Raw genomic sequence first — 24,797 nt, 5'->3', positions numbered from 1 at the left:
TACAAAGACCCTGGTCATCCAACATTCCCCATTTGTCGCCTCTTCACTTTTTCACTTTCACACAGGAAATATCTAATAAAAAAATAAAAATAAAAAATTGTGGTCGGGAAGGTTAGAGTAGCCAAAGCCATTGGAATTTTGATTTTATACATTGGAAAAATCCGTTTTGTTATTAATAGACTAGGAAGGGGGAAAAGAATCAGGAGTTAAATTTAATTGGTTCAACTTTCAAGATTCTTAATATTGTACTCATTGTACTGTTAAATTACGGGTTTAGATTTAATATTTGTTCATATTGTAGTAGATTTTTACATATATATCTCTACTTAGTGTCGAAAGTTATGGGTTCAAATGAACCGTAGCCGAAAGGCTACATCCTTTTTTTAAAAAATTAATATCCATTAGGCTGTGCCTAATGGCTTATTTCATTAATATAAGTCATAAAAGAAGTAGCTTACATCATGCTCAAGTAAGAACTAGCTAAAATAAGATGTACTAAAACTAGAGTGAAGTTCAAGCACAAGTAGCTCCCCCTTCCTACCACAATGTCACTAAGTTGCATTTCTGCATTCTCCTGTATGCATAATAAGTACAATATGATAATGATCATCATGAAATCTTCTTGGTCTGAATTACCGAGAAAGCAGTAATTAGTTCCATTTAACCAAAAAAAAATCTTCATCCACTTGACAGTAAGTGAAGAGTAGGAAGCAGCTTAGCTCGCACGGTACAATGAATGCAAAATAAACTTCCATTTAGACTGGCTGTCATCTACACACAACACCCCATAGTAATTGTTCTTACCTGTGAAAATAACGAGTCCGTCAGATGACACCCTCACCAGTTCGGGAAGGGTCCTATTAAGATACTTTGGAGACAAAGTAGCCCAACGCTCTGAGACAATCACAAGAGAAAAAAGATTTTGCACGATGCGGAAGAGGAAATTTTATATCACACGCGAACAATGCCCTTAAGCACGAGTTTCTTGCAGAAACAACCTGCATCCACTATATCATATGGTTCTACACCCCAAGCTTGATTATCCTCTTCTTCTAACAATTTAGCAACTACCGAGCAAGTATCAGGACCAACATGCAGCACTTGTGCATGCTATAGCCCATATGTTTCTTCAGAAAAGGAACCGCCTTTTGAACCTCAACAGTACATAAAAAATCCCCTGCAGAGGTAAAACAGGTTGTAGATCCTAAGTCAACTATAATGCAAAAACAGCAGTAACTTTATCTTCAAAAATGTGAAGGCAAATAAACTGATAGACACTATTACCCAAATTAAACTAAAGCAATAGAGTTAAGTTATCTTCAAAAATGAAGATTGGAAGTCAGTAGCTCTGTATATAGACTATATCATGATTCTTGATATGCATACGCTGTTACAGAGATTAGTTAATTTTATTCTTTCTGAACATAATTTATTTTTTAGAGTAAATTTATTTTTAAAGTAACTTTTAGATAGTTCCTACTTGCTACTACATGAGGGTTCTTCTTAGATTTTTATAATTATCATTAGAGTAAAGCCCCAGGCAGATCCCCAAAGTAACAGCGGTTATCATTAAGGACCAAACTGAAGTTCTGGATACATACATCAGGTGATCATGAGTACATAGTTAGAACCATTTTCACTAAGCAATTAATAGAACTGCCTCGTCACTTTGATTAAAACACATAATTCAAGTGGCATTTGATACATAAATATGTTAAAACTCAAATCCTTCAGAATAATGCATGAACAATTACCTTCCACTCTACTGATAGCTCCTTTAATACTGGCAAAAGTACCTACAACCAATCACAATCCCTCAATCAGCATCAGAGCGAAGTAAGGCACAATACTTAGAGGCAGAAAATGGGAAGAGCAATACTTAGAGGCAGAACAAAACGTTCAAGTTGAGAGAAGAAAACACAACATATTAAATCACCTGCATGAACATTATTGAGAGCAGAATATAATTCAAGATTTTTATTAAGAAAAAAATTCATTAAAACATGAGGTAAGGCCACTCCTTTGTTTAAAGAGAAGAAATAGAACACTACTTGTTTGTAGATAAAAATTAAGAAATATGTCGAGAACAATTCATATGAGACATCTTTTACTTGTGCAAGTGTGGATGCCATGAAACTATATTTCGGCATCTTTTTTACTTGAGAAGGTGATAATAGTGACGCCATCCATTGATTTGCACTATCTTTCTCAGTCGAGTAATAAATCTCTAATCATATAAAGTTCAAATTACTTTTACCATACACCTGCGATGATATCTTGTAGCTTCTTTTATACTCCCTCTCTTTCAATTTATGTGAACCTATTTCCTTATTAGTCTGTGCCAAAAAGAATGACTCCTTTCTATAATTGGAAACAATTAACCTTTATGAAATGATTTATAGCCACACAAAATAAATGTGACTCATCTAACACCACAAGTTCAAAAGTCTTCTCTTCTTTCTTAAACTCCGTGTCCAGTCAAATGGGTTCACATAAATTGAAACGGAGGGAGTATAATTTTGATTTAGCTGATGATCAGCCACTACACAAATTAACATGGAACAAAATTTCTTTCTTAAGAAGATTATTGGGTTGTATGAATAGGAGACGAAGAGAAGAAATCTAAAAGTGAAGAGTAAGAACCTGTTCCACAATGCGCCATTATGCATATTACACTCCAAAAGCCACTCTCTGCACATAATCAGGACGCCGTTTGCTTGGCATACGAAGCAACCCTGTTATCTGCAGCTCCATCACAGCTCTGCAAAACCTCGCTCTATACAGCATTAAGTCAAGGATCCAAAATGGTTCTATTGGGTTTCCATGCTTAAGTCTCACATCCGACCACAATAACGTACACTTGTGAAAGAAAGAGAATATCTGTAACAAGTAATCACAGGGAATATGATACTGAAATAAACAATTCGCAGAAACAACTTCGTCACTTGAATTCCTTCTACTCCATTGTTTTCTCCTCTATTGTGATTGAGCCTTGGACAAATCTAATTGGAAACAACTCTTAATTTTAATCAAGTCTTTCGTCAAGCAAACAAATTTGATCAACTAAATGACGTATTGCATATCAAACAGACTATGCACCGAAAACTGTAACAAATACAAACATTTACCTTTTTCGTTGGTAAAAGTCAAACCAGCAAGACGAAAAAAGAGAGCAAATGCGCAGGATAATAAGAAATTTTCCAGGTGTTGTCCAAAGCAATTACTATTCCTGAATGAACCTAAACCCTAAACCAGCAAGACGAAAAAAGAGAGCAAATGCGCAGGATAATAAGAAATTTTCCAGGTGTTGTCCAAAGCAATTACTATTCCTGAATGAACCTAAACAGTGTGAGGCAGTGCCTAATCAAGTGATCTTTCTTTCTTTTGACAAGTTTTAATTAAGTGATTCTTAATATCAACATTTATTGCCGGCAAATGAGAATGAGAAGCTTCATGGAATTTTATAGAGAATTACAAGAAGACGACATAAACAGGGGATACTAACATAACGTGAAACCATATAGGAATCATGATAAAGCGTCCAATGAGATTCTTAATAAACAGCAAGAGGACTATATAATACCACATTAGTATTGCACCTGTTTTAACAGCCAACAAAATTCTGAAGAGATAAAAGGATACTGAATCAATGCGTCAGAACTGTTCTGAGAATAGGTACTATCCTTTCTTTTCTTAGGTGAAGCCAGCTTCTTCAACTCTTTCTTTCCTGAGCTTGAAATAGATGCTTTAAAAGATTGAAACCAGTCATGGAGATTAATGAGATCACCATGCTCCTGCGCCAGTGTATACCTGTGCGAGAGGATTCAAAGCAATTTCACTCCTGTTAATCCAGATAAATGCAAAACATTCATTTTGAATATAAAGTTGGTCCTAATGAGAACTATAGCACAGCAGCTTCATCACTTGAATAAATATGCAATCTAAAGTTACAAATGGTTGCCAATATATAATATCGAGTTGACTTCAGCCTTCAGAGTATTAAACCATATATGAGATTAACTCTCCCCAAAAGAAATATGATTCCCTCTTTCAATTTATGTCTTGCTTTTTTTCAGTGTGGTTCAAAAAGAATGTCACCTGTTCTATATTTAGTACTAAATATTTTATTCCATTTCGATTCCTTTATAGGAATGACATGGCATGTCTGAAACCACAAGATTCAAAGTGTATTTGTGGTATGTTATAGACACCTTTATTTTAAGACTGCAAGATTCAAAGTCTTCTTCACATTCTTAAACAATGTGCACAGTCAAACTAAGACACGAAATGAAAAGGAGGGAAAACTTCGTAAGCACAAAGTCCAAACGCATCATTTTCTGCCAATATACAACATTTGTATGCGGGAACTTATAAAATATAATTTCATCCCTTTACTTTACTTATGAAAACCTTTTTCCATCAAAAAGCTCACCTGCTATGATGGCGTAACAGGAGAGGTGCGTTGGGTATGACTTGAAACCCGAATGGCGCATAGCAAAATGAAATCATGTAAACCTCACATGAGTGCAAGATTTTCCTAACTATATAGCCATTTATGCATATTCAGAAACAAAATCTATACGATAAATGCAGAGGAAAAGAGTAGTACAGGTCGAAGTTGCGCGGACTTTTCACTTCGATGCCGCACCCGTGTCGACACGACATGGGCGTGGGATCCTACCGGACATGGTACCCAAAATCGATCGAGAAATTTGAGACATATACAATGATTTCTGAAATCAAAACAAAAGCTAGGGTGAAATCATATTTTAGGCATATGATTTTTTATTGTTAAATGATATATGTATTAAAAAGTCCGCAACCAGAAGGTGCTTTAAAGATATTTACAGGTAACATCACTCACTATTGAATTGCAATGAACTCTTATTTATAGCCGAATCCCGGCACCCGTATCCATACTTGTATCCATACCCCCGAATTTTAAAATTTAGATCATAAGGATTCGACCTCTAGATCAACCCCGTATCGGACACCCGCACCCGAGTACAAGCAACTTAGGTACAGGTAATGTTTTCCACTGCATGAGACCACAGACCCAGAATACTCACAGCACTTCTTTCATTGGCAGGAAAGCATACAATATTATTGGAAAAGAGACGCAAAATGTCCATCTAAGTGGCCAAGTTCATCAGGATGTGTATAACACTAGAATGGTAGCACATAGTGAAAGGAAAAACGTATAAACTAGTGTGGGTCATATTTGGTAGACGGTCATGTGACCAAACTTAGGCAACACGCCACGTGGCTTGTAAAAGCTCTAATGGGGCATCACCGTAAACAATGAATAGAGGGGCTCCTAGCAGTCTTACATTATTGAAGTATCATGCATAGATGGTAATAGTGTACCGCCACTATTGCTGCAACATCCACACTTGAGAATTTTGTGGAAATTCAAGAGATCAATTTGAATTCTTCTTCTTGGATCACCAACCAAAGCCTACATAGAAGCATAAAAACAACTGTAAGCCTAAGAATCAACTTGGAATTTCTCAATGGTGCTTTTGATGCTAAATACAACTGATAGTCACATGGCAAAGCCATATCCCCAGGAGCCAAATAGTGGTTATTTCCCATTTTTCTCTCTTGGTGACTCGAACCCAACACATTATGATTGGAGGTAGAGGTGCCCTTCCACTAGGCTATCCCTTATTATCAAAGAAAAATGGCAAAGGAAATTTAATCTCTAACTCAAGCAAGATATATCCATGCTTTAAAAATCCAAAATGGTGCCAGCTATCAACAACTTATAAATTCACAAAAACATTGTACTTACCCTACCTTAATAACCTTGATTTCTGGTTTTCCACCGTTAAGTAAAATAAGACAACAAAAAAAAAAAATGGAAGATGCAAAGCGAGTAATAAACACATGCGTTTATAATTACTGATAGTAACATAAGTTTTTTTGAAACTGGTAATTTTGTATTCCTCAGCATTAAGGGTATGCTAGCCACCTCCAAAAATTTACACTTTACTAAAAGAGAAATACTTACAGTAATCCTAGAAAGTCCACTAACTGAACTTCCTCTTCTACATATTGTTCTTTACACTAACTGATAGTAACATAAGTTGAACTACCTGGATTCTTGCCATATAAGAATCAAACTACAAAGGCATTCTTAAAACTTGGTCTGACCAATAACAAAGATGAATGGCTACAGTTAAGATATCTATTAAACGTAGCATGATGCAATTAGCTTTAAACTTTACATGGTTACAAGAACTGTCTACTTCAAATAGTAATAGTGATTATACTCACTGGGTAACCATGTGCTTGCTGGAAAAAGAGATTGAGGTGGATGAAGCACAAAGGAAATTTTGATATTTACCAGAAACCTCTAAGTAAGCACAGATGTCTCTAGATTGAAGTGTAAATGATACATATAGCAGTATCCTACTGTGATAAGTCATGTCTTGAAAGCATATCCAGGAAACTTAACTGATTGGAGATTGTCAACATCCTTGAAGCAAATAAGTTCATGAAATGGCATACATTCAATGGGCTGCATGTTGTCCCTGTTTCGTAAACAATTCAAACAACAGGTAAGTAGTGGTGAAGAAACTTAAATTTATCTCTTGAAAAGGAATCATCATCCCAAAATTTGAGCCATAAACCTTCATTGATACAGGCAAAGGACAATCCAACATGATCTGGAACACAAAGGCACATGATAACATCACTTCTTAGAGTCTTCATTTTCCAGATCAATGCTTAAGCACAATATCTTAGAAAGATTTTAAAAGATACTTTCAGGATTTTCAGACTAGAAAAATTAAAACTTTGAGACTTAGATTAAGAAGCACCACTGTGGCAAGCAACTTGCTCATTTTTAGCAATAGATGTTAACCACTTCATTTGTCACCAGCTTCACATCTAGGATTTGTCTCCCTGCCATGAATGCTTTCTGGAAAGTAAACATTGTCTTGTCCAATACTTTCTATAGTTTGTCGAAGAGACCCTTAGATATTATCTTATAGATGTTATCCACTAGACTAATAAGTTTGTAGTCTTTGATGCTCATTGCACCTACCCTTTTTGGCAAAATAGTGATAAAGGGTTCATCAATTGTTTCCCCAAGTCCTCGGTCTCTTGAAATGCAGCTAATGTTTCCATCACATCTCCCTTTATCATGCTTTAGCATAGCTAGAAGAAAGTCAAGGTAAAATCACCTAGGCTCCTTGTTACCCGCACAATTCACCATTACACCTATTCATCCCCAATAGCTTTGTCCAACACTCCACTATATCTCCTCCTATTTGGTTAAACACTATCCCCCTTCTTGTAAAATTGGGCCTCCACCTCACACCCTCCCTATATAGATATTCATAAAATCTCACTATTGTTCCCTTCACCTCCTCCTCCCCCTCGTAGACCACCCCATTTACTTCCATCGACTATAAAGTTTCTCATTGGATTCACCATTTGCTACCTTATGAAAAAACTATTCAAGTCCCCCTTCTTTAACCACGATGTCCTCGATTTTTCCACCTAGCTAGTCTCTTGAGGTATAACCAATTTTGCTAATTCCCTTCTCAATTGCTCTTTCCTCACTTTTTCTCTCTCCTCTAGTTCCCTCGCCCTTCCACCCTCTCCATCTTTCCCAACTCTTCATTAGCTCCTTCATCTACCCCCTTTACCCTTCAAGAGACCTCCTTATCCCTCACCATTATGTCCCCCATTAGCAACTTTAATTTCTTTCCGAACAGGAAAATGGATCGCAGTAACTTCATAGATATTCCACCATGCATCTATTCTATCTCTGAAGTCTTTCGCCTTTAGCCACTTTTTTTGTGAAACTAAAGGGAGCACGCCTGTTCCTTCCTCTACTTCCCTCTAGCATAATGGGTGAATAGTCGAGATCACCAGTGCCTTCACAGTAACAGCTAGACACTAAATAATGTGTCCAATCTTTTCTTTCTTTTTTTTCTATTGTTTTAGTTTGTCTTTTTCCTTTATCAGATGTTTGTTTCATTTTACTAGATACAATTGGATATAACTTCCAACTTTCCATTTTTTCTTTGGGTACAAATTCAAGGAAAAAAAAAGCATATATTCAGTCATTTTTAGCTGGAAAAATATAGGAGAAAACTTGTATTGACTTAGTTGTTGCAGAAGGCCTTCTTATATAAGAGCTTTAATCTAGTAAAATCAGGTAGATAACTAAGTAGAAATTGTTCGAGGATATTATATGTAAACATTCTAAAATATTCTCCTGTGCCAGTAAAAATGTAGAGAATTTCTAGTACAAAAGAAACTAACTTTATTTTTAGTATTCTATCGTTATTTCTATTGATACTATTATTGTTGTTACTATTACTATTGCTATCGGAAAGATGAGCGGCCAATGTTAAAAAGTGTGACCACCTCATTTAAAAGTTCAAGTTGTTAAGAGAAACACTTTCATTGATTTAATTATGTCTCAACATGCACGTTCATGCACCAGTCTCATTCTTTCTTGGGCCAAATACGTGGAAATACTTTTCTTGATAATGAGTTATAGTGACACTTGAAACTAGAACATATTTCTAGCTCTAACACCGTGTTAAAATAGAGGAGAAGACTCTTATTGACTTAGTTATTGACACTACAAGAAGGATTCTTTTATTAAAAAAAAAAAAAAAAGAATATAGGAGAAAACTCTTATTCACTTAGTTATCCCAACATATGCTTCTATTCTGATACAATGAATCTAGACAATTCCAACCAACATATACAACAATTTTCATGATATTCTAACATTAGTACAAACATTCATGAAGCACCAAGTTCCCTATCCGTTATTTACCATTCTAACAAGTAATAAATAAGAGAGCAGAAGAAGAGGATAATTCTCTACGTAGATTTTGACATTTATTTATGGTTCTTTATCACACTTTGAGCTATTTTATAGCCAATGGAAGTGACGGGGTAAGTACCTGAAGTAGTGTTAAATAGTTCAAATGTTTTTTTTTTTTTCATAAATCAGCTAAAACATAAAACATAATTTAATCTCCTTTGTAGCCCCTAAAAAGCTAAAACGGAGTAAGTACCTGAAGTAGTGTTAAATAGTTCAAATGTTTTTTCTGTTTTCATAAATCAGCTAAAACATAAAATTACATGCCCCTAAATTTCAATCTTAGAGTATCACTCTGTCTACATTCATGGCTGACATCAGGGGTGTCAAATGAGCGGGTTGCGCTGGATTTGGGCAGGTCAAAACAGGCAAGAATTACTTAGGCAGACATGGGCCAAAAAGCGGGTCATAACTTAACCCACCCAATTGTTACTAAGTTTTAACTTCTTTGTTTGTTCTTTTATGATTTTTTATGCACCTAATAAAACTATTTATTTTCTTTATTATTGGTATATATAACATATCAAATAAAAATGCCTTTTTGAAAATATTTTGACAAGGTTTCCATGGTTCAATTTGGGCTACATATCAGCCCAATTTTTAGATGGGCTGAGCTAATAAATCGTCGGGTCAAGCATAGCACCACTCAAAGTAAAATGTTTCACTTGGCTGGGTCGCTAGGAGATCTTGCCTAACACATGAACTGCTCCAGAAATGAGGCACTGTAGTTTTTATATGTTGCCTATGCAATGAAACAGGGGAACAGGGGAAACAAACAATCATCTGTTTCTCCATGGCAGATTCACAGCTCAGATTTGGGAAATCTTTTTTAGCCTCACAAAGGTTAATTGAACCATGCCAGAGCACACCTCAGATCTACTGAGTTGTTGGGTGAGAAGAGGGAAAAGTAAGAGTCAGAAGAAGTGGTGGAGGATTATCCCCGCCTGTGTTTGGTGGTCTGTATGGAAGGAGAGGAATGAAAGATGTTTTGAAGATAGGTTCAATTCTATTCATAAAGTGAAGGGGAATTGTATTGTATCTTTTTATTTTTGGTGCAAAGAACAATGTATAGAAGAAGTAGATCGACTTGTAGAATTCCTAGGATCTCTGTAACTGTAAGTAGCTCCCTCTTGCTCGTCTTTTTTTTTTTTTTTTTTGGAGGTCGCCAGCATACCCTTAATGCTAAGGAATACAATAGTACCAGTTTCTCAAAAAATAAATCGGCGGGTCAGTGACCAGTCCAAACTTGAACGAGTTGAGCGGGTCATGTGGGTTTGTAGCCTTTTACAAACTTGTTTTTAGTTTTCTGTCCTTTTTACAAGAGGTCTTCATTTTTACACATAAGAGATCTGAAGAGGCCATTTTCTTCTATTCAATTTGTGAGTGGCCATAAGAGATTATTTCCTCAATTTTGCCACCCTAGCTGACATGATTCTAGCACCTATGCGTTCTACCTAAATGATCGGTAAGTATTCTTAGTGCTTCGCTACAGAACCTGCATTGTAGCTGGCACGTCATCTAAAAGCAAAAGTTTGGTATATTTATACAAATTCACGGTCTTCTGCTGGTTAAAGTCCACATTCTGCTTAAAAGACAGTATAAGAATAATTTCCTACAGGGCACGCCATCACCGAAAGGAACCATGATGTAGTTAGACAAAGAACTCTTTTCTCCAAAGGACAGAGAGACCAGCAGGATAAGCAGCAAACCATGACCACTATTCACATTATCAAGCACAGCAATGACAGAGTGGTAAGAGGATACAGGTTATGTGCCCTTACCTTATCGTTTGACCTGCTAAAGTCATAGCTTTGTCATTTGATGTGCATGCATCTTTCTCCATATTTAAACGGCGTCGATTGATATGCCTCCTGTTACACAAGTCATAACATCATAAATTGCGGAAAACGATTAAGAAATATTCAGAAGAATCACAACCACTTGTACCGAAGTATCTCTACCTTGCATGGTGTTTGGTTCCATAATGTGGAAGTGTAAAGGAGGAAATTAATGCATGTACTTCCCTAGCTGGAGTATGTCATATACCTCCAATTCTGGAGGGGTGAAAAAGCTGAATGGAGGGTACCAACCCCTCAATTTTTGCTTTCCTACTCTTTGGCTTGCTTATACACATAACTTTCCTTGCTTCACCCCAAGTCACCAATCATAAGGTTCAAGAAACTATAGAGCATATTAATGGACTTAAATTGGCCATCTGGACTTCACAGTACAAAACTTTTTTTGGCAGGAGAATGGCATCCCAACAAAGTCATAAAATTACAAGAGAAAAGCTAACCCGAAGGCTATAACAACTTTGACACAATTATCTCCCAATAAATGGAACTCCTATATATTAATCTAGGCCAAGGCAACTGACATGCCGGAAACTTTTTTTTGGTAAAGTATGCCGGAACAAAATCCTACAGCTCAAAAAATTGTGACAATTAGTCCATACAATGCTGCAGAGCATAGAACACATAAAGTTATGGATTTATGACATACTTTGATATATCAATTAATTCTGCTTTCTGACTTTTGACATCCTCTGATACCATTTGAGACTGTAGCTCCATAATCTTCTCATGAACCTGAAGCAACAACCAGAGCATTATAAAGCTATTGAGCACAGCAGTATATCAGAATCCACTCGAAGTAAGCTGTGGCCTCATATAATGGTAAGACTAAACTGCCGCACAAATATCAGAAAATTTAGCCAATTCACTACAAGATAAACATAGAAAATCAAACAGATAAGTCAATCCAAATATCTGATTTCCACCGTAAGATGAGCTTTCCCAGTAGCCCTCCCATCCAGAGGCAATTCAATAACCTACTTTCCACTGGGAAAACCGTATTCACCCACCATGATAAAAAAGATCGAAAGTAAAAGTAGTTCATTAAAGCTGGATCAACATTTAAACAAGATGCTTCATTCTTCCTCTTCGCTTCGGCTAAAAAGAAGGCTTAGCAAGTACCTTCTTGAAAAATAAGGTATCTACATGCGTTCCATAATCTGCTTTTATAAGATAATACTTTTCAATTTTTTTTTTTTTGAGACTTGTAACAGTTAATCTATATATCCACAGGTGTACTACATCAAAATATGTAGTCCCCCTCCAAAAGGTTACATTTACAGCATTGATCTCTACAGTTGTCTATTCTTACAAGAGATCTAACACATCCAAAATATCTTCTGTCTGATCTAGAATTTCCTGTTTACATCAAAAATAAAAAAGAGCTAGGCAGTTCATCTTTAGCTTCTGTAAATTATTCTGCTTGTTCTCAAAACATCTCTGGTTCCTCTCTTTCCAAACAGTCCACCAGATACATGATGGGACAATCTTCCATCTCTCCTCTTTTCTTGTTACATTCCCATCCCTGTTCCAGCATTTTAACACTCCTTCTATGCTCCCAAGCTTCACCCATCTGATCTTCCTCAGGTTGATAAACATCCTCCATAGCTGGTCTGTCCATTTGCAGTGCAAGAAAAGATGACTGATTGTCTCATTATGATCCCCACACAAAAAACATCTCGAACATAAGTGAAAACCTCTTTTGTTCAAGTTTTCATGAGTCAACACTGCCTCTTTTGCCAACAGCCAGTTAAAACAGTTCACTTTATAAGGTACTTTTGTCTTCCATATCATCTTCCATGGCCATCCTTCTTCTTGAAAACTTGATACATTCAGGTCTTTGTATGCTGAGTTAACAGTAAAAATTCCTTTGCTATCCTTCTTCCATTCCAGAGTATCTCTTTCCCCTGTTAAGTTGATGAATGCTGCCATTGTATTGTGGAATTCTGCTACCATCTCCATTTCCCAATCATTCAAGTGTCTTCTCAGATCCAGATCCCACCCTTGTCCAGTCCACATCTCAGCAACAGTAGCATGTTGCTTTTGGCTAAGAATGAACAAGACAGGGAATTTCACCTTTAGAGTTGTGTCACCCGACCATATATCATTCCAAAAGGATACCTTTAAACCATTACCAACTTTACATCTAATTCTTGCAAGCATTATTTGCCAGTGATTCCTGATTGCCCTCCACACAGTGCATCCATATGGAGTATTAACCATGTTTGTCATCCACTTGTCCTCCAGACCATATTTAGCAGTAATGACTTCCTTCCATAGCATGTTTTCCTCTGTAGCAAATTTCCATAGCCATTTCATCATCAAACTTTGGTTTTGCAATTTCAAATCTTTGATACCCAATCCCCCTGTCTTCTTGCTCACAGTCAGTTCCTCCCACTTGACTAAGTGAAATTTATTCTTATCTTCGTTGCCCTGTCACAGAAAGTTCCTTCTAAGGGTATCAATTCTCTTGATTACATTGACAGGTATTGAGAATATGGACATCATATAAGATGGTAAGGCATCTAGCACACTATTGACCATGGTCAATCTTCCCCCAAGAGAAAGATATTGGCTTTTCCAGTTTGTCAGCTTCTTCTCACATTTTTCTAGAACTCCATTCCATATTCCTTTTGACTTGCTCTTGGCTCCCAAAGGCATGCCCAACTATGTAGTTGGAAGCTCCCCTAATTTACCTCCTAATTTCTCTGCCAAGCTCTCCACCTCTGCAACCTCATTAATTGGATAAATGAAGCTTTTATCCCAATTAATGTGTAATCCTGAAACTGCTTCAAAGATGATGAAGATAGTTCTTAGGATTAAAATGTTCTCTTCCACTGCTTCACAAAAGACAAGATTATCATCTGCATATTGCAGATGAGTAATCTCCAAGTTTCCTGCACCCACCTGAAATCCCCTTATCCAGCCATTCACCTTAGCTGTCTGAAACATATTGCTCATGCCCTCCATTGCCAGGATAAATAAGAAAGGGGACAAAGGATCACCCTGTCTCAATCCCCTTTGAGAAGGAAAAAAACCACAAGGAGTTCTGCTGACCAAAATTGAGAACTTAACAGAGCTAATGCAATGTTTTATCCATTTGATCCATCTAGTTCCAAACCCCATTTTTTCCAACATATTGATTAGAAAGCTCCAGTTCAGATGATCATATGCTTTTTGAATGTCTAGCTTGCATAGAATACCAGGTTTCTTACTCCTCTGTCTAGACTCCACACACTCATTAGCTATAAGAACTGCATCCATGATCTGTCTTCCTTTAATAAATGTCATTTGTTGCCTGTCCACCAGTTTATGTATTACCTTTTTCAACCTCTCTGCCAGTAGTTTAGCAATGATCTTATAGACTCCCCCGATCAAGCTAATAGGCCTGAAATCATTGAGCTCTATAGCTCCAGCTTTCTTTGGAATCAAAGCCACAAAAGTGGCATTCAAACTTTTTTCAAAATAACCTTCAAAGTAAAAGTTCTGTATAGCAGCTACAAGCTCTATCCCTATGATATCCCAACACTGATTGAAAAAAGCCATAGAGTATCCATCAGGACCTGGAGCTTTGTCCCCTACACATGCCCTGATGGAGTCCAGTATCTCTTGAGGTTCAAAAGAGGCCATAAGAGTTGCATTATCTTCAGCATCCAATCTAGGAGAATTCCTCATATCAAATTGTGGTCTCCAGTTTTCCATCTCTGAATACAGCTTCTCATAATATGACACAATTTCTTCCTTCACTTCTCCAGGATCCTCCAGAATTTCTCCATTTACTATTAACTTGTCTATAGTGTTTGCCCTTCTGTGTGCATTTGCTGTTCTGTGAAAGAAACTTGTGTTTCTGTCTCCCTCTTTCAACCAAATCGCCCTTGATCTCTGTCTCCAAGCAATCTCTTCATGCCTAGCAATGTCTTCAAATTCCATGGTTAGGGCCAGTCTAGAAGTTATCTCCTCCTCTTTTAGGATTCTATGATCTTGTATCTCTTCTAATTCAGCAAGCTGAGCCAATACCATTTGTTTTTGCATTCCCAAATTCCCTTGTGTTGTTTTACTCCACTCTTTCAATTTTCCTTTTAAAGCTTTCAACTTTGCTACCAGTATAAAATCTGGCTTTCCACTGTAATTGAAGGATTCCCACCATGTCTTCACTCTCTCATTAAAACCCTCTATCTTTAGCCACCAGTTCTCAAATTTAAAATAAGAATTAGTTTTCTCCCATTCTCCACTTTGAAGTAACAAAGGTGAATGGTCAGATGTCACCCTATGTAATATGGACTGCCTGATGTTCCTAAAGCTAGCATCCCATTCTTCTGATATCAGGAATCTATCAATTCTTGCTGCAATATTGTGTCTGTCTCCTTTCTTCCAAGTAAACTTCCCTCCTGTCAGGGACAAGTCCACCATTTCCATGTCTTCAATGAAATCAGAAAAATCAGTCATTGCTTTGTTGATTCTTCTGCAGTTCTTCTTTTCAGATGGATATCTAACTGTGTTAAAGTCACCACAAATGACCCAGGGCCCTGGAATAAGACTCCTTGCTGCACCTATTTCCCCCCAAGTTTCCTCGCTTTCCATTCTTTCATTTGGTGCATAAACTCCAGTCATGTTCCAACTGATATCTTGACTCCTTCCAGTGAAACTACAAGAAACAGAGTACATGCCCTCACTACTGATCACCCCTTCCCAATCCCTTTTGTCCCACATAATTACTATCCCCCCTCTTGTCCCACTAGCTTCTAATTGAACATAATTGACCCACCTGCTCCCCCAAACTTCTCTCACTATATCAGTGATATCCCCTTCCACTTTTGTTTCCTGGAAACACACCACATCTGCTTTCCAGGTAAGTAAAATATTTTTTATCATGCTCCTTTTTCTACTACAGTTCAGACCCCTAACATTCCAGGACACTATACTCAACTTCATTGATCTTTTATTGCTAGATATCCCCCCCTACTTCTAGTACCATTACTCATGAATTTAGTATCTAATTCTAGCCCCTTCAATTCATTCGTCCCCTTCCTTTTGGTGATTGATTGTTCCCCCTTATTCTCTTGCTTGTTGCTATCTATCTTCATGAATAACTCTTTGGCTTTCTCTTCACACCCTTTAAAGCTAGCACCAAACTCTGTGCTAAGTCTGATTATATGCAGTTGAATCCATTCTGGAGTTATTGATGCTGGAATGGTTGCTTCTTCTGGTAATTGAATTTTCAGAGGGGTAACATCTTCATTTATCTCTTCTGTATCTAGTTCTTGCATCTGTATTTGTAGATGTAGGCCCTTGTCTTCTTTTTCTGTTACTGCTGGTTCCTCTTCTTCAGATGAATTTCCCATGAACTGTTCAATTTGATTATGTTGAGTCTCCTTTTCTCCATCACTGTTCCCCAGTGGTTCAAACATATTCTGGGTTATTAGTCTTGACAAGTTAGCCTGTATTTCTATACTAACCATGTCCTCTAAATGGGCTTCAGAAATTGACTTATGAATTACTACAGCAAAAGGGTCAATAATTCGGCCCAATTGTTCTATTCTATTAACTGGGCCCAAATGCTCTATTCTTTTAATTGAGCCTGCAACTGCCTCCATTGGCCCTTTCCCTCTTGTTTCCAGCCCACTTGTCCAATTCAAATTTTTCCCTTCTCCCGAGGTCCCCACATGAGTTCCCCTTATTTCTGCTGACTTCTGATAAGACCCTAGTCCTTTATTAACCATCGGACAAAAGGTTTCTTCCTCTCTCCTCCTTTCCTTTGCTCTGACTTCCACCGGAACTTCACACCATATCGGAATAGTGTAAGTATATTCTTCATTGGACACTTCCACCTCTCTCGGAATCTGCTTCCCATCTCCTGCCACTTTGATTCGAGCCCAGTGTAGATGGTTCTTGAGTGAAGTCTCCTCCTCTGTTTCTAAAAACCCTCCGCATTGATCTCCAATTTGTTTGAAGATTTCTTGTGACCATAGGCATAATGGAAACCCTGGAAGTCTGATCCACACCCAATCCCTTTTAATTTCTGCAGGCCAGCAACCCGTAGTTGGTTTCCACCATTCGAGTGCCAACTGCATCTTCTTCCAGGTCCATTCTCCGGTCATGATGTGCTCTGCTTCTTTCCTTGATGGGAGCTCAAAGAGAAAATAGCCATCATTCATGGCATGGACATTTATACCAAAAGCAGTCTTCCAAGTGTTGCATGCTCATCTTCTTACATCATTTAGAGTGGCTATCTCTTGTGTTGGGCTCTGAAACTTCCCAACTACACATCTGCTCAGCAAGTCTATCTCAGAGATTGAAGTCCCCCCTGAGATTTTTATATTGTCTTTCGTGCTCTGAACTTGTGCCTTTTTCGTGGCCTCCGTCACCCATCTATTGCTGCTGCAGGCCTCTTTGAAGGTTTTATCCAGCTGTTTAGTTGTAGGTTCCTGTGGCTTCTGTGTTTGTTCTGGTTCATATGTAAACTTTGCAATTTTATGAGCTATATTCCCCCATCCTCCATTGAATGTAGTCTCCGGTGTAATAATGACAGATTTTCTCTGGCCTTGTAATGCTATGAAACTGATGTATCTGCCACTCTCATTGTGTTTTAGAGTGCAGAAAAATTCTGAGAAGTGATCCTTCAAATTCCATCTTCTAACCACCTTCCCCTGTAATTCGGATGCTTCAATAAATACTGCTACTATCCACTTTAAAACTTTAATGCTAACTTTGACACGTCTCATTAAATTCCTGCTGCGTTCGACCCATTCGTACCAAGATTCTGCACCAGATTTGCATTTAGTAATATCATAGGACTTAAAACCGGCATTGTAGAATATACTATTTTCCTCTAGAGAAAAGGATCCGGCCATAGTAGCCTGAAAGGACCCCTGAATGGAAACTAAAACTGAAATTAGACTACTGACTCAGAGACCTCGAAAGTCGTGCCTGGGAGCATTTTTTCATGTCCTAAATGTGCTCTTCATAAAATTCCTTTTCAATTTTTGTGTTAGCTTCATAACACACAAATAGAAAACAATACCTCTATCATACTCATCGTATTTGCATAACATATACTTGATTATGTATCTTTTATTATATATCTATACATAGATCTCTATTTGGAATTATGCTGAGGCTGTCAACATCACCCATGAAGTCCCAGTTCCCTGCACAATCTCCTGTTAACTTGTAATAATACTAAAGAAAACATGTACGTGAAGAAACTGATGTCAAACAACGAGGTCATTGGGAGTTCCTTGGTTGTAGAAAGAGAAACTCATACAACAGAATTAGTGGCTCATTAGCATGCAATATTTGTTGTCCCTCGCAATTATGTTAAGGAGGATTTTGTCCACAGAAGCTCAATGGAGAAAGAATAAGGAGCCATTGTACTTGGGTAGACCGTTTATAGACTAAATAATAAGGATTGATATGGTTCTTTTGCAGTATACTTTTAATTAGCAGAAAAATGCTATGTCAGAAAATCTTTTAATATCATATCCAAGAGTTGCTTATCCTAGGTGCGGCTTTCCCACATCTTGGACAGTGAGGATTCATATACCCAACTTGCTTGGGATCAAGGCATAGTTGTTATTGTATCCAAAAGTGATCTATAAGCATACGACAGTAAGGCAGTAAGCTAATATTACGATGACACTATAGGACACCGAAAGAATTCAATTCTTGAAAGAAAGCGGCGATATATCCTTATTTCCTTAACATACAAGAGCAAAGCAGAAAAGAGATCTCCGATTGTAGACCACTATACACTCCAATTATAATTGACAAATAAATGATCAAAAGTAACTCTATGGAACGCCACATTCAAGGAAATCTTGAAATGCTCAATTACATTTTACCATATTATTCCAATAAATATAAAATCCACATGCACACCAATGGAATTGCATTGTAAAGGGTTTTCCTCTTAAAATGAACTGACAATGATTATACCTCAATTGTCCCTTTGGTGAGCCTCTCCCAACTCTTAAGCAACTGGGATAGCTTCGCAGCTGGTAAATCCCTGGTTCATCAAAAACTCGTGCATCATGTGCAACAGTTGGTTGGGGTAGGGAGGTTGGAGGAATAAGACAAAAATACAGGAACTTTTAACACAAGGAATCATCTGAATCCTTTTCGGTTTTCATGCATACACGATTTTTGCCAAAGAATCTAATTATGGATAAAGTAGTTTTCTCCTTACAGCAATAAAGAATATGAAAGTACAATAATAACATCCCATCTGCATGGAATTTCTTATTTTACTTTCCAGGTGAAGTAAATAAATGTTAATGTTGAGCGTAGAAAATAAGGCTAAGACTTGCAACTACCTTATTTTGCGGATGACCTGATTGGTAACCTCAGCCTTTTGTAGCCTGAACAGTTTATCATTATTTGACAACAAGCTCTTATCTTCTGCACTATCACGGTCATGATTTGATAACCTGGAGTTGTATAACTCAGGATCCAGTGCCTCCAAAAACAGGTCCAACAATGCAACTTTATGGTACTTTCCAGCTTCATGTAAACACTACAATAACAATTTAGTCACGGAATAGAAATCTTTCCCATATTGCACAAATAACTAACTTTTTACTTCAATCACCATAAATTGGCATGTCCATAATATTCAGGCAGCAAATACAAACAATATGTAGAAAAACCAAAGAGATTCATTAGATAATAAGCTGTCAGACCTTGACATTTGTAAGAGGTTCCAACTATCTAAGAAGAGATCGCGTAATATAAAGGGGGTGGCAAGTATTGAAGGAAGAAATGATGAAAGAAGCGCACGCTTTGATCTTTCCTCTGGCTGTCAACAGCAAACAGGAGAATCTAGTCTAGAGAAGATAAAAGAAAATCTACAAAAGATGTGGCCATTTATTTGAAGAACTCAACCAATACCATATAGAATCAGGGTTTCTATTCCGTAACTGCAGTATTAGATAATCTTCACTGGCCAACTGCAGGATAACATCATAACTTTTAAGAGCACTTCAATGATGATACTGAGAGTTGCAAAGGAACTAACCAGTTTCTACTTCCAGATATATTTAGCTAAATTTATAAATTAAAAATAATGATGCCATTCCAACTTTAAGTTATTGAAAAATTATATAGAAGTATTGAAAAGTTGTGGAACAACTTGCCAAATCTTATCGTTGCCAGATCTAGGAACCATGGCATGAATAACATTATTCTTAAAGAACCAAAGAATCAAAAAACCTTACCATAAGGCGAGATCTCCATAGTTCCTGCAGCCTCTGCAGTTCTGATAGTCCATGGCCTAGACTCGTCGCATTTAGTTCTACATGATTATTCCTGTTAAGATGATTCATGGGGTATTTAGAGACATTCTCCTCTAATATGAATTTCACTTTTAACCATTAAAAAGGGGTATATTATGATACAAACCGATTTACTGAATATGTCCTGTAAGATGGAAGCTCAAAAGCATGCTTAATCAATTCCTCTGGCAAATTAGCAAGATCCTCATAGCATGACCTCTGTAATGGTTTAACAATCGCAGGTTAAAAAAAGTTGTAAGAACTTCACTTAAATGATGCAACTTGATCTTCACATGGTAACCACGTGAATCTAAAAACCACTAATAATACATATTGGAGCAATATATCATTTGCAAAATGGCCTAACTATCATCCCACAGTAGCTGACATCATGGACATAACCTGCAATTGTAAGTTAGTTAAGGTCACAGCCTGAAAAATTCTAACCAAGTTGGGATGTTTCACCAACTCAATCTCAATAACTACGAAAGGATCTATGAAGAACTAGGAAATAAATTGGCTAAATCCTATAGAAGTCAAAGTACAGCAGTTTAGCTCTTTCAAGGAAATACTTGATATCCCTTTTAGACCTAGACACCAACCAAACAGAAATACAAAAGAACCCTGCCAGAGTGAATTTTGAGAAGTAGTTCTCACCTTATTATCTCCCTCATCAACTAAAAACTTGAGCACAAAGCTAAGAGGCTCGACGGAAAGTTGTTGAACTATTGCCATCTGGAGAAACCATTATGCTACTTGTAAGTAGATGATTGGGCACATATGTACATTTAGATTTCTAATCAAGCAAGTATGACAAACACATGATGGGAATAGTCCTATTGTATAATTACAAAAAGACAAAGTATGTTACAGACCTTTAAGGCTCTAACAAATGATGTAACTGTTCCATCTTGCCTTAAAAAATAGTTCCTCAAGAAAGTCGCCACCTTGTGGCCAACACTAAAGCCAGCACATTTTTTTACTAGAACAGCCTCAATGATTGCATCCATCCTTTCAGATGGGGATTTCAGAAAGAATGTCGACGTAGACAAATATTGAAGTGCATGGGAAGTGAGCACATTTCTGGGAGCATCAATACTTGTAGCAACACCAGCAATTACGATGATCGGAATCTTAACAGACCATTCACTGATAAAAGCAGGCATTATAGATAAGAATCATAATACAAAAGTGTTTTATATGAGAGAACAGCTATATAATTTGGTAAATGAACTCTAAAATAAAAAAGGAAATTGCAGTAAAGATCAGCCATAAAATCGTGCAGTCAGTACGTGCACCATAAGCAATTTATTAGTAGCAAGTACAATTAAATCAACTTTATTCCAAACAAATTCCTCCCTTGACAAAACTAAGAAAAGGTCTTTCCCTTTCTTAAGATGATTAAAATACATCAAATTAGAGATAATAAGCATAACACTGATTTACTGCCTTATACTTTCGTCAGCACTGCAGCAGAAGACTCCATTTTTAACTCGGAGTATGTATTATTGCCAGTCACATAGCTTTGACAGCTGTAGTAGACAGGGTATGGAAGAATGATCTGTTTCTTGTTCAAACATGTACATGTACAGTATAAGTAAGTATACACCGGGTTCTAACTAAGGAAAGAATAAAAATACAAATCCTTTGAATCTTCTAGATATTTGCTACTATGTACATTTTACCAAAGGATGTGTCTGTTTCATTACCAACAAACAAATCAAGAGTAAAGGTAGATGTTCAAACACCAGACAGCACACAAATATTTTAATCATACACTTTACAATGATATTGAGACGAAACTGAAGCTACATTAACCAAAATAATGTGACGTGCAAGCATAAGTTTTTTTTATACGGAAGGTGAAGTGCAAGTATAAGTTTTTTTATAAGGAAGCTGAAGTGCAAGCATAAGTTATAAGTTGACAAACTCAACCAGTAATATAGCCTGCTATTCCAAAACCTATAGCCATCTCAATCTTTCATAATTAAGTAATCAACCTTGGTAGGTTTAATTAAAATTGTAAAATACACCATCTGGAAGTAGTTCTGAGCAACTCTTGTTTTAATTATGCTTGAAATAGATAGCTATGGTGTAAAAAGGAGATGCCCTAACAATTATATGACAGTACCTCAACATATTGATGAAATCTGATAAAAGAGCCCCAGAACACCTCTCCATATCCTCAATAATTACAACCACTGGTTTCTCATACTTGCCATGGTCACTATACCATGATGCTAAAAGCGAAACATCAGCTGCCTAAGAATCCAAAACAAGAATGACAGTGAATAACAATAAGGACGACAAACGAGAGTCAACTCTACTTAAATATGCGCATATTTATAGACTTATATTGTCTACTTACTTCAATGTCGACCACAAGCAATTGTCTCAGAAATGCTCTTAGACAGCCCCCAATGCCATTCTTGGTAGAAAAGTCTAAGGAGGAAATATTAGCCACATAGCATCCACGAGATTTCAAGTTTAAACCAAGTTCAGCAAAAGTTAATATGTCATCGACAATTTCAATATTCTCTGCAAATAATCCAAGAATGTACTGATCAACACGAGTGGACCACTAGCCATTCACTAAATATTTTCAACAGTCAAATGTTGTTCACCAGAACAGTGCATGTAAGTTGGGAACTGGAAATCAGGGTTAGATGGTCTGGCCATAATACACAAATTGAACAACATCCTTGAAAGAAACACGACAAATTTATGGGATGAATTTAGATGAGAAAATCTTTTTAGAAAGCAAAATAGAAGATTCCCGAAATCGGTTACCATCAGCATAGGTTATAATATTTGCAATCTAAACATCCAAAAGAAATGAAAGCTGAACTTACTGGTGAAGACCAAACCAGTGAAGAGCTTTTTAACTATACCACCATTATGAAGAAAAGGGTATGGAACACTTGACTTTGATGCATCAACAGGCCCTCTGCACGAACAAATTTCATTAAAAGATTCACGAACCCATCTTCCTATCTCATCAAACGCATCAGCATTTATACTCCTCAAGACATCCTAAATTCAATCCTCAAACAGCAAGAAACAAGCAATTTAGCATCACTTAATTTACACTCAATTGGACAAACGAAAATATGTAAAACATTTCAGGAAATAAAATTGGGAAAGAAGTTCACCTTAATCTTGGTTTCAATTAATGACCATACACACTGGAAAGCTTCCATTTTCAAGTTCTCGTTCATGTTTTCATTGTTCAATGATACTTTTGGTGAAGAGTCAAGTCTTCTTTTGGTGGATTTTCTAGGATTTGATGCCTTGTGCAGCACGAAGAATGGCTGCGAATTTTCACAGGAGCAAAAAGCAGTTACATTCTCTAAAAAATAAATAAATAAAAAAGTGGAAATTGGATAAAGTAGTATTGTTATGAACCTGAAGATTGTTGTCTGCAAGTGGGTCCATGGGAGGATGTTCATTTGGTGAATCCATTTCTGGAACAGAGCTAGACATCAGTATTGAGGTTGACAGTGACTCAAGGCAAGTAGGCAACAACAACTGAATTAAGTAACAAGTTAGACAACAACAACAACAACCAAAGCCAATCATTAACAAGTAGTGATTTTCAATAGTAGATATTAAATAACTGTGAGAGCCTTGCAATTTCAAAGCTCATTAGGAATCATTCCAATTATGCTATTCTGCCAAAGCAATGTAAACTTTGTAGCTCCTCTATACTCATTGGAATCGAACCGGAGATCAACTATAAATAGACGGATCAAAATATTGCAGTACAGCTCCAGAAATTCGTTAAAATAAAAAAAAAAACTTTGTAACTACTTCAAACTGAAAGTCGTATAAAATACGGTGGCTAATAACACTAGCAAACATAAAAAATTGTGAAATCGAACTCTCTTACTTATAAATTGGACAAAAATTAATTAAAAAAAGTGGAAAGTAAGAAACATTTGTAGTAGTGTGCCTGCACGAGCACGAGCACAAAATTAAGGCTTTTTCAGTTTGGAAGAATTGTAGTTGTGTATAAATCGTATTTTCAGAAGAAAAAGAAAAGGTCTCGTTGTTGTTTGCTTAGGGTTTTATTGCTTTTTTTGTTTTTAATTGTTTCGCTGCTTTGGCTGTGGTTGTGTCTTCTTCGCGCCAAAAGCCGAGCGTCAACTGCCACCCTGGAATTGCTGTGCTGGATGTTTTATGTTTTATGAACATTTCACTTTTTCTTTCGGTTTGGATTTGACTTATTTTAAGTGTTTCTTTTTTGACTTTTAACCATTTTTTTTTTTATTTCTTGTGGTGTTTGAGAATGTTAAAGAGTGCTCATTAAGCACATATTTTTAGGTTAAAATTATGAAAATAAGCTAAAGTTAAAAATTGGGTGTTCACAACTTATGACTTTTAGCTTATAAGCTATTTTTAAAAAGTCAATCTAAACATCTTTTTAATACTTCTTCCGTCTTAGTTTGATTAGGCACGACGTGTACGAATAAAGAGAGATTTCTAAATATTGTAGTTTTAAATTAAGGATGCTTATAATATACTAAAATGTTCTTTAAATTTTGTGGTTATAAACTTGTCATGTAAGACGTTTGAATTGTCAACTTAATAAATATAGAAAGATGCACTCTATTTGAAACATATCAAAAAGAAAATAAGATACTTAAATTGGGAGTGATTTAATAAACAAATCAGGTCCTTTAATATTTTTAATAGAACTTATAAAAATATTTTTCAGTTTGTTTACGACATACCATCATTCGGCACGGATCTCACGGTGAGATGATACTGCAAAGAAATTTTTACTAGGTTAATAACTCTGGCGATGGGGCTGTCCAACTC

General features: G+C 36.6%; 1 protein-coding gene across 6 annotated transcripts; it reads right to left on the bottom strand.

Moving 5' to 3' along the window:
* Positions 1–728: 728 nt before the first annotated feature.
* Positions 729–24,153, bottom strand: LOC132636026 (origin of replication complex subunit 3). Of its 6 annotated transcripts, none has more exons than XM_060352681.1 (20): positions 23,866–24,150; positions 23,382–23,440; positions 23,129–23,287; positions 22,829–23,009; positions 22,345–22,514; positions 22,108–22,238; positions 20,852–21,125; positions 20,634–20,711; positions 20,104–20,195; positions 19,920–20,010; positions 19,020–19,219; positions 18,643–18,712; positions 11,357–11,442; positions 10,636–10,725; positions 6,461–6,536; positions 5,331–5,458; positions 3,643–3,810; positions 2,644–2,776; positions 1,755–1,796; positions 729–1,177 (listed from the first exon to the last, which is right to left on the bottom strand). In XM_060352681.1, the coding sequence occupies exons 2-18, from the start codon at positions 23,436–23,438 to the stop codon at positions 2,671–2,673; spliced, it is 2,157 nt and encodes a 718-aa protein (XP_060208664.1). In that variant the 5' UTR covers positions 23,439–23,440; positions 23,866–24,150; the 3' UTR covers positions 729–1,177; positions 1,755–1,796; positions 2,644–2,670. The 6 variants fall into 6 exon arrangements, with proteins under 6 accessions (XP_060208664.1, XP_060208663.1, XP_060208665.1 ...); XM_060352680.1 differs by having other exon boundaries at positions 23,382–23,504; positions 23,929–24,150; XM_060352682.1 differs by having other exon boundaries at positions 23,929–24,150.
* Positions 24,154–24,797: the final 644 nt, after the last annotated feature.

The sequence above is a fragment of the Lycium barbarum genome, chromosome 4, assembly GCF_019175385.1.
Source record: "Lycium barbarum isolate Lr01 chromosome 4, ASM1917538v2, whole genome shotgun sequence".
NCBI lineage: Eukaryota > Viridiplantae > Streptophyta > Magnoliopsida > Solanales > Solanaceae > Lycium > Lycium barbarum.
Note: the sequence above shows the minus strand (reverse complement) of the source record. Positions and strands in the feature narration are given on the sequence as shown.

What these genes read in the sequence shown, in the direction of transcription:
- LOC132636026 (XM_060352679.1), bottom strand. Translation starts at nt 23,555, where the DNA reads ATGATTGGCTTTGGTTGTTGTTGTTGTTGTCTAACTTGTTACTTAATT. An exon ending in CACTGGTTTGGTCTTCACCA is followed by an intron (nt 22,515 to 22,828) that starts GTAAGTTCAGCT and finishes GATTATTTGCAG; the next exon opens with AGAATATTGAAATTGTCGAT. An exon ending in TTAGCAGGTCAAACGATAAG is followed by an intron (nt 6,537 to 10,635) that starts GTAAGGGCACAT and finishes TTTACGAAACAG; the next exon opens with GGACAACATGCAGCCCATTG.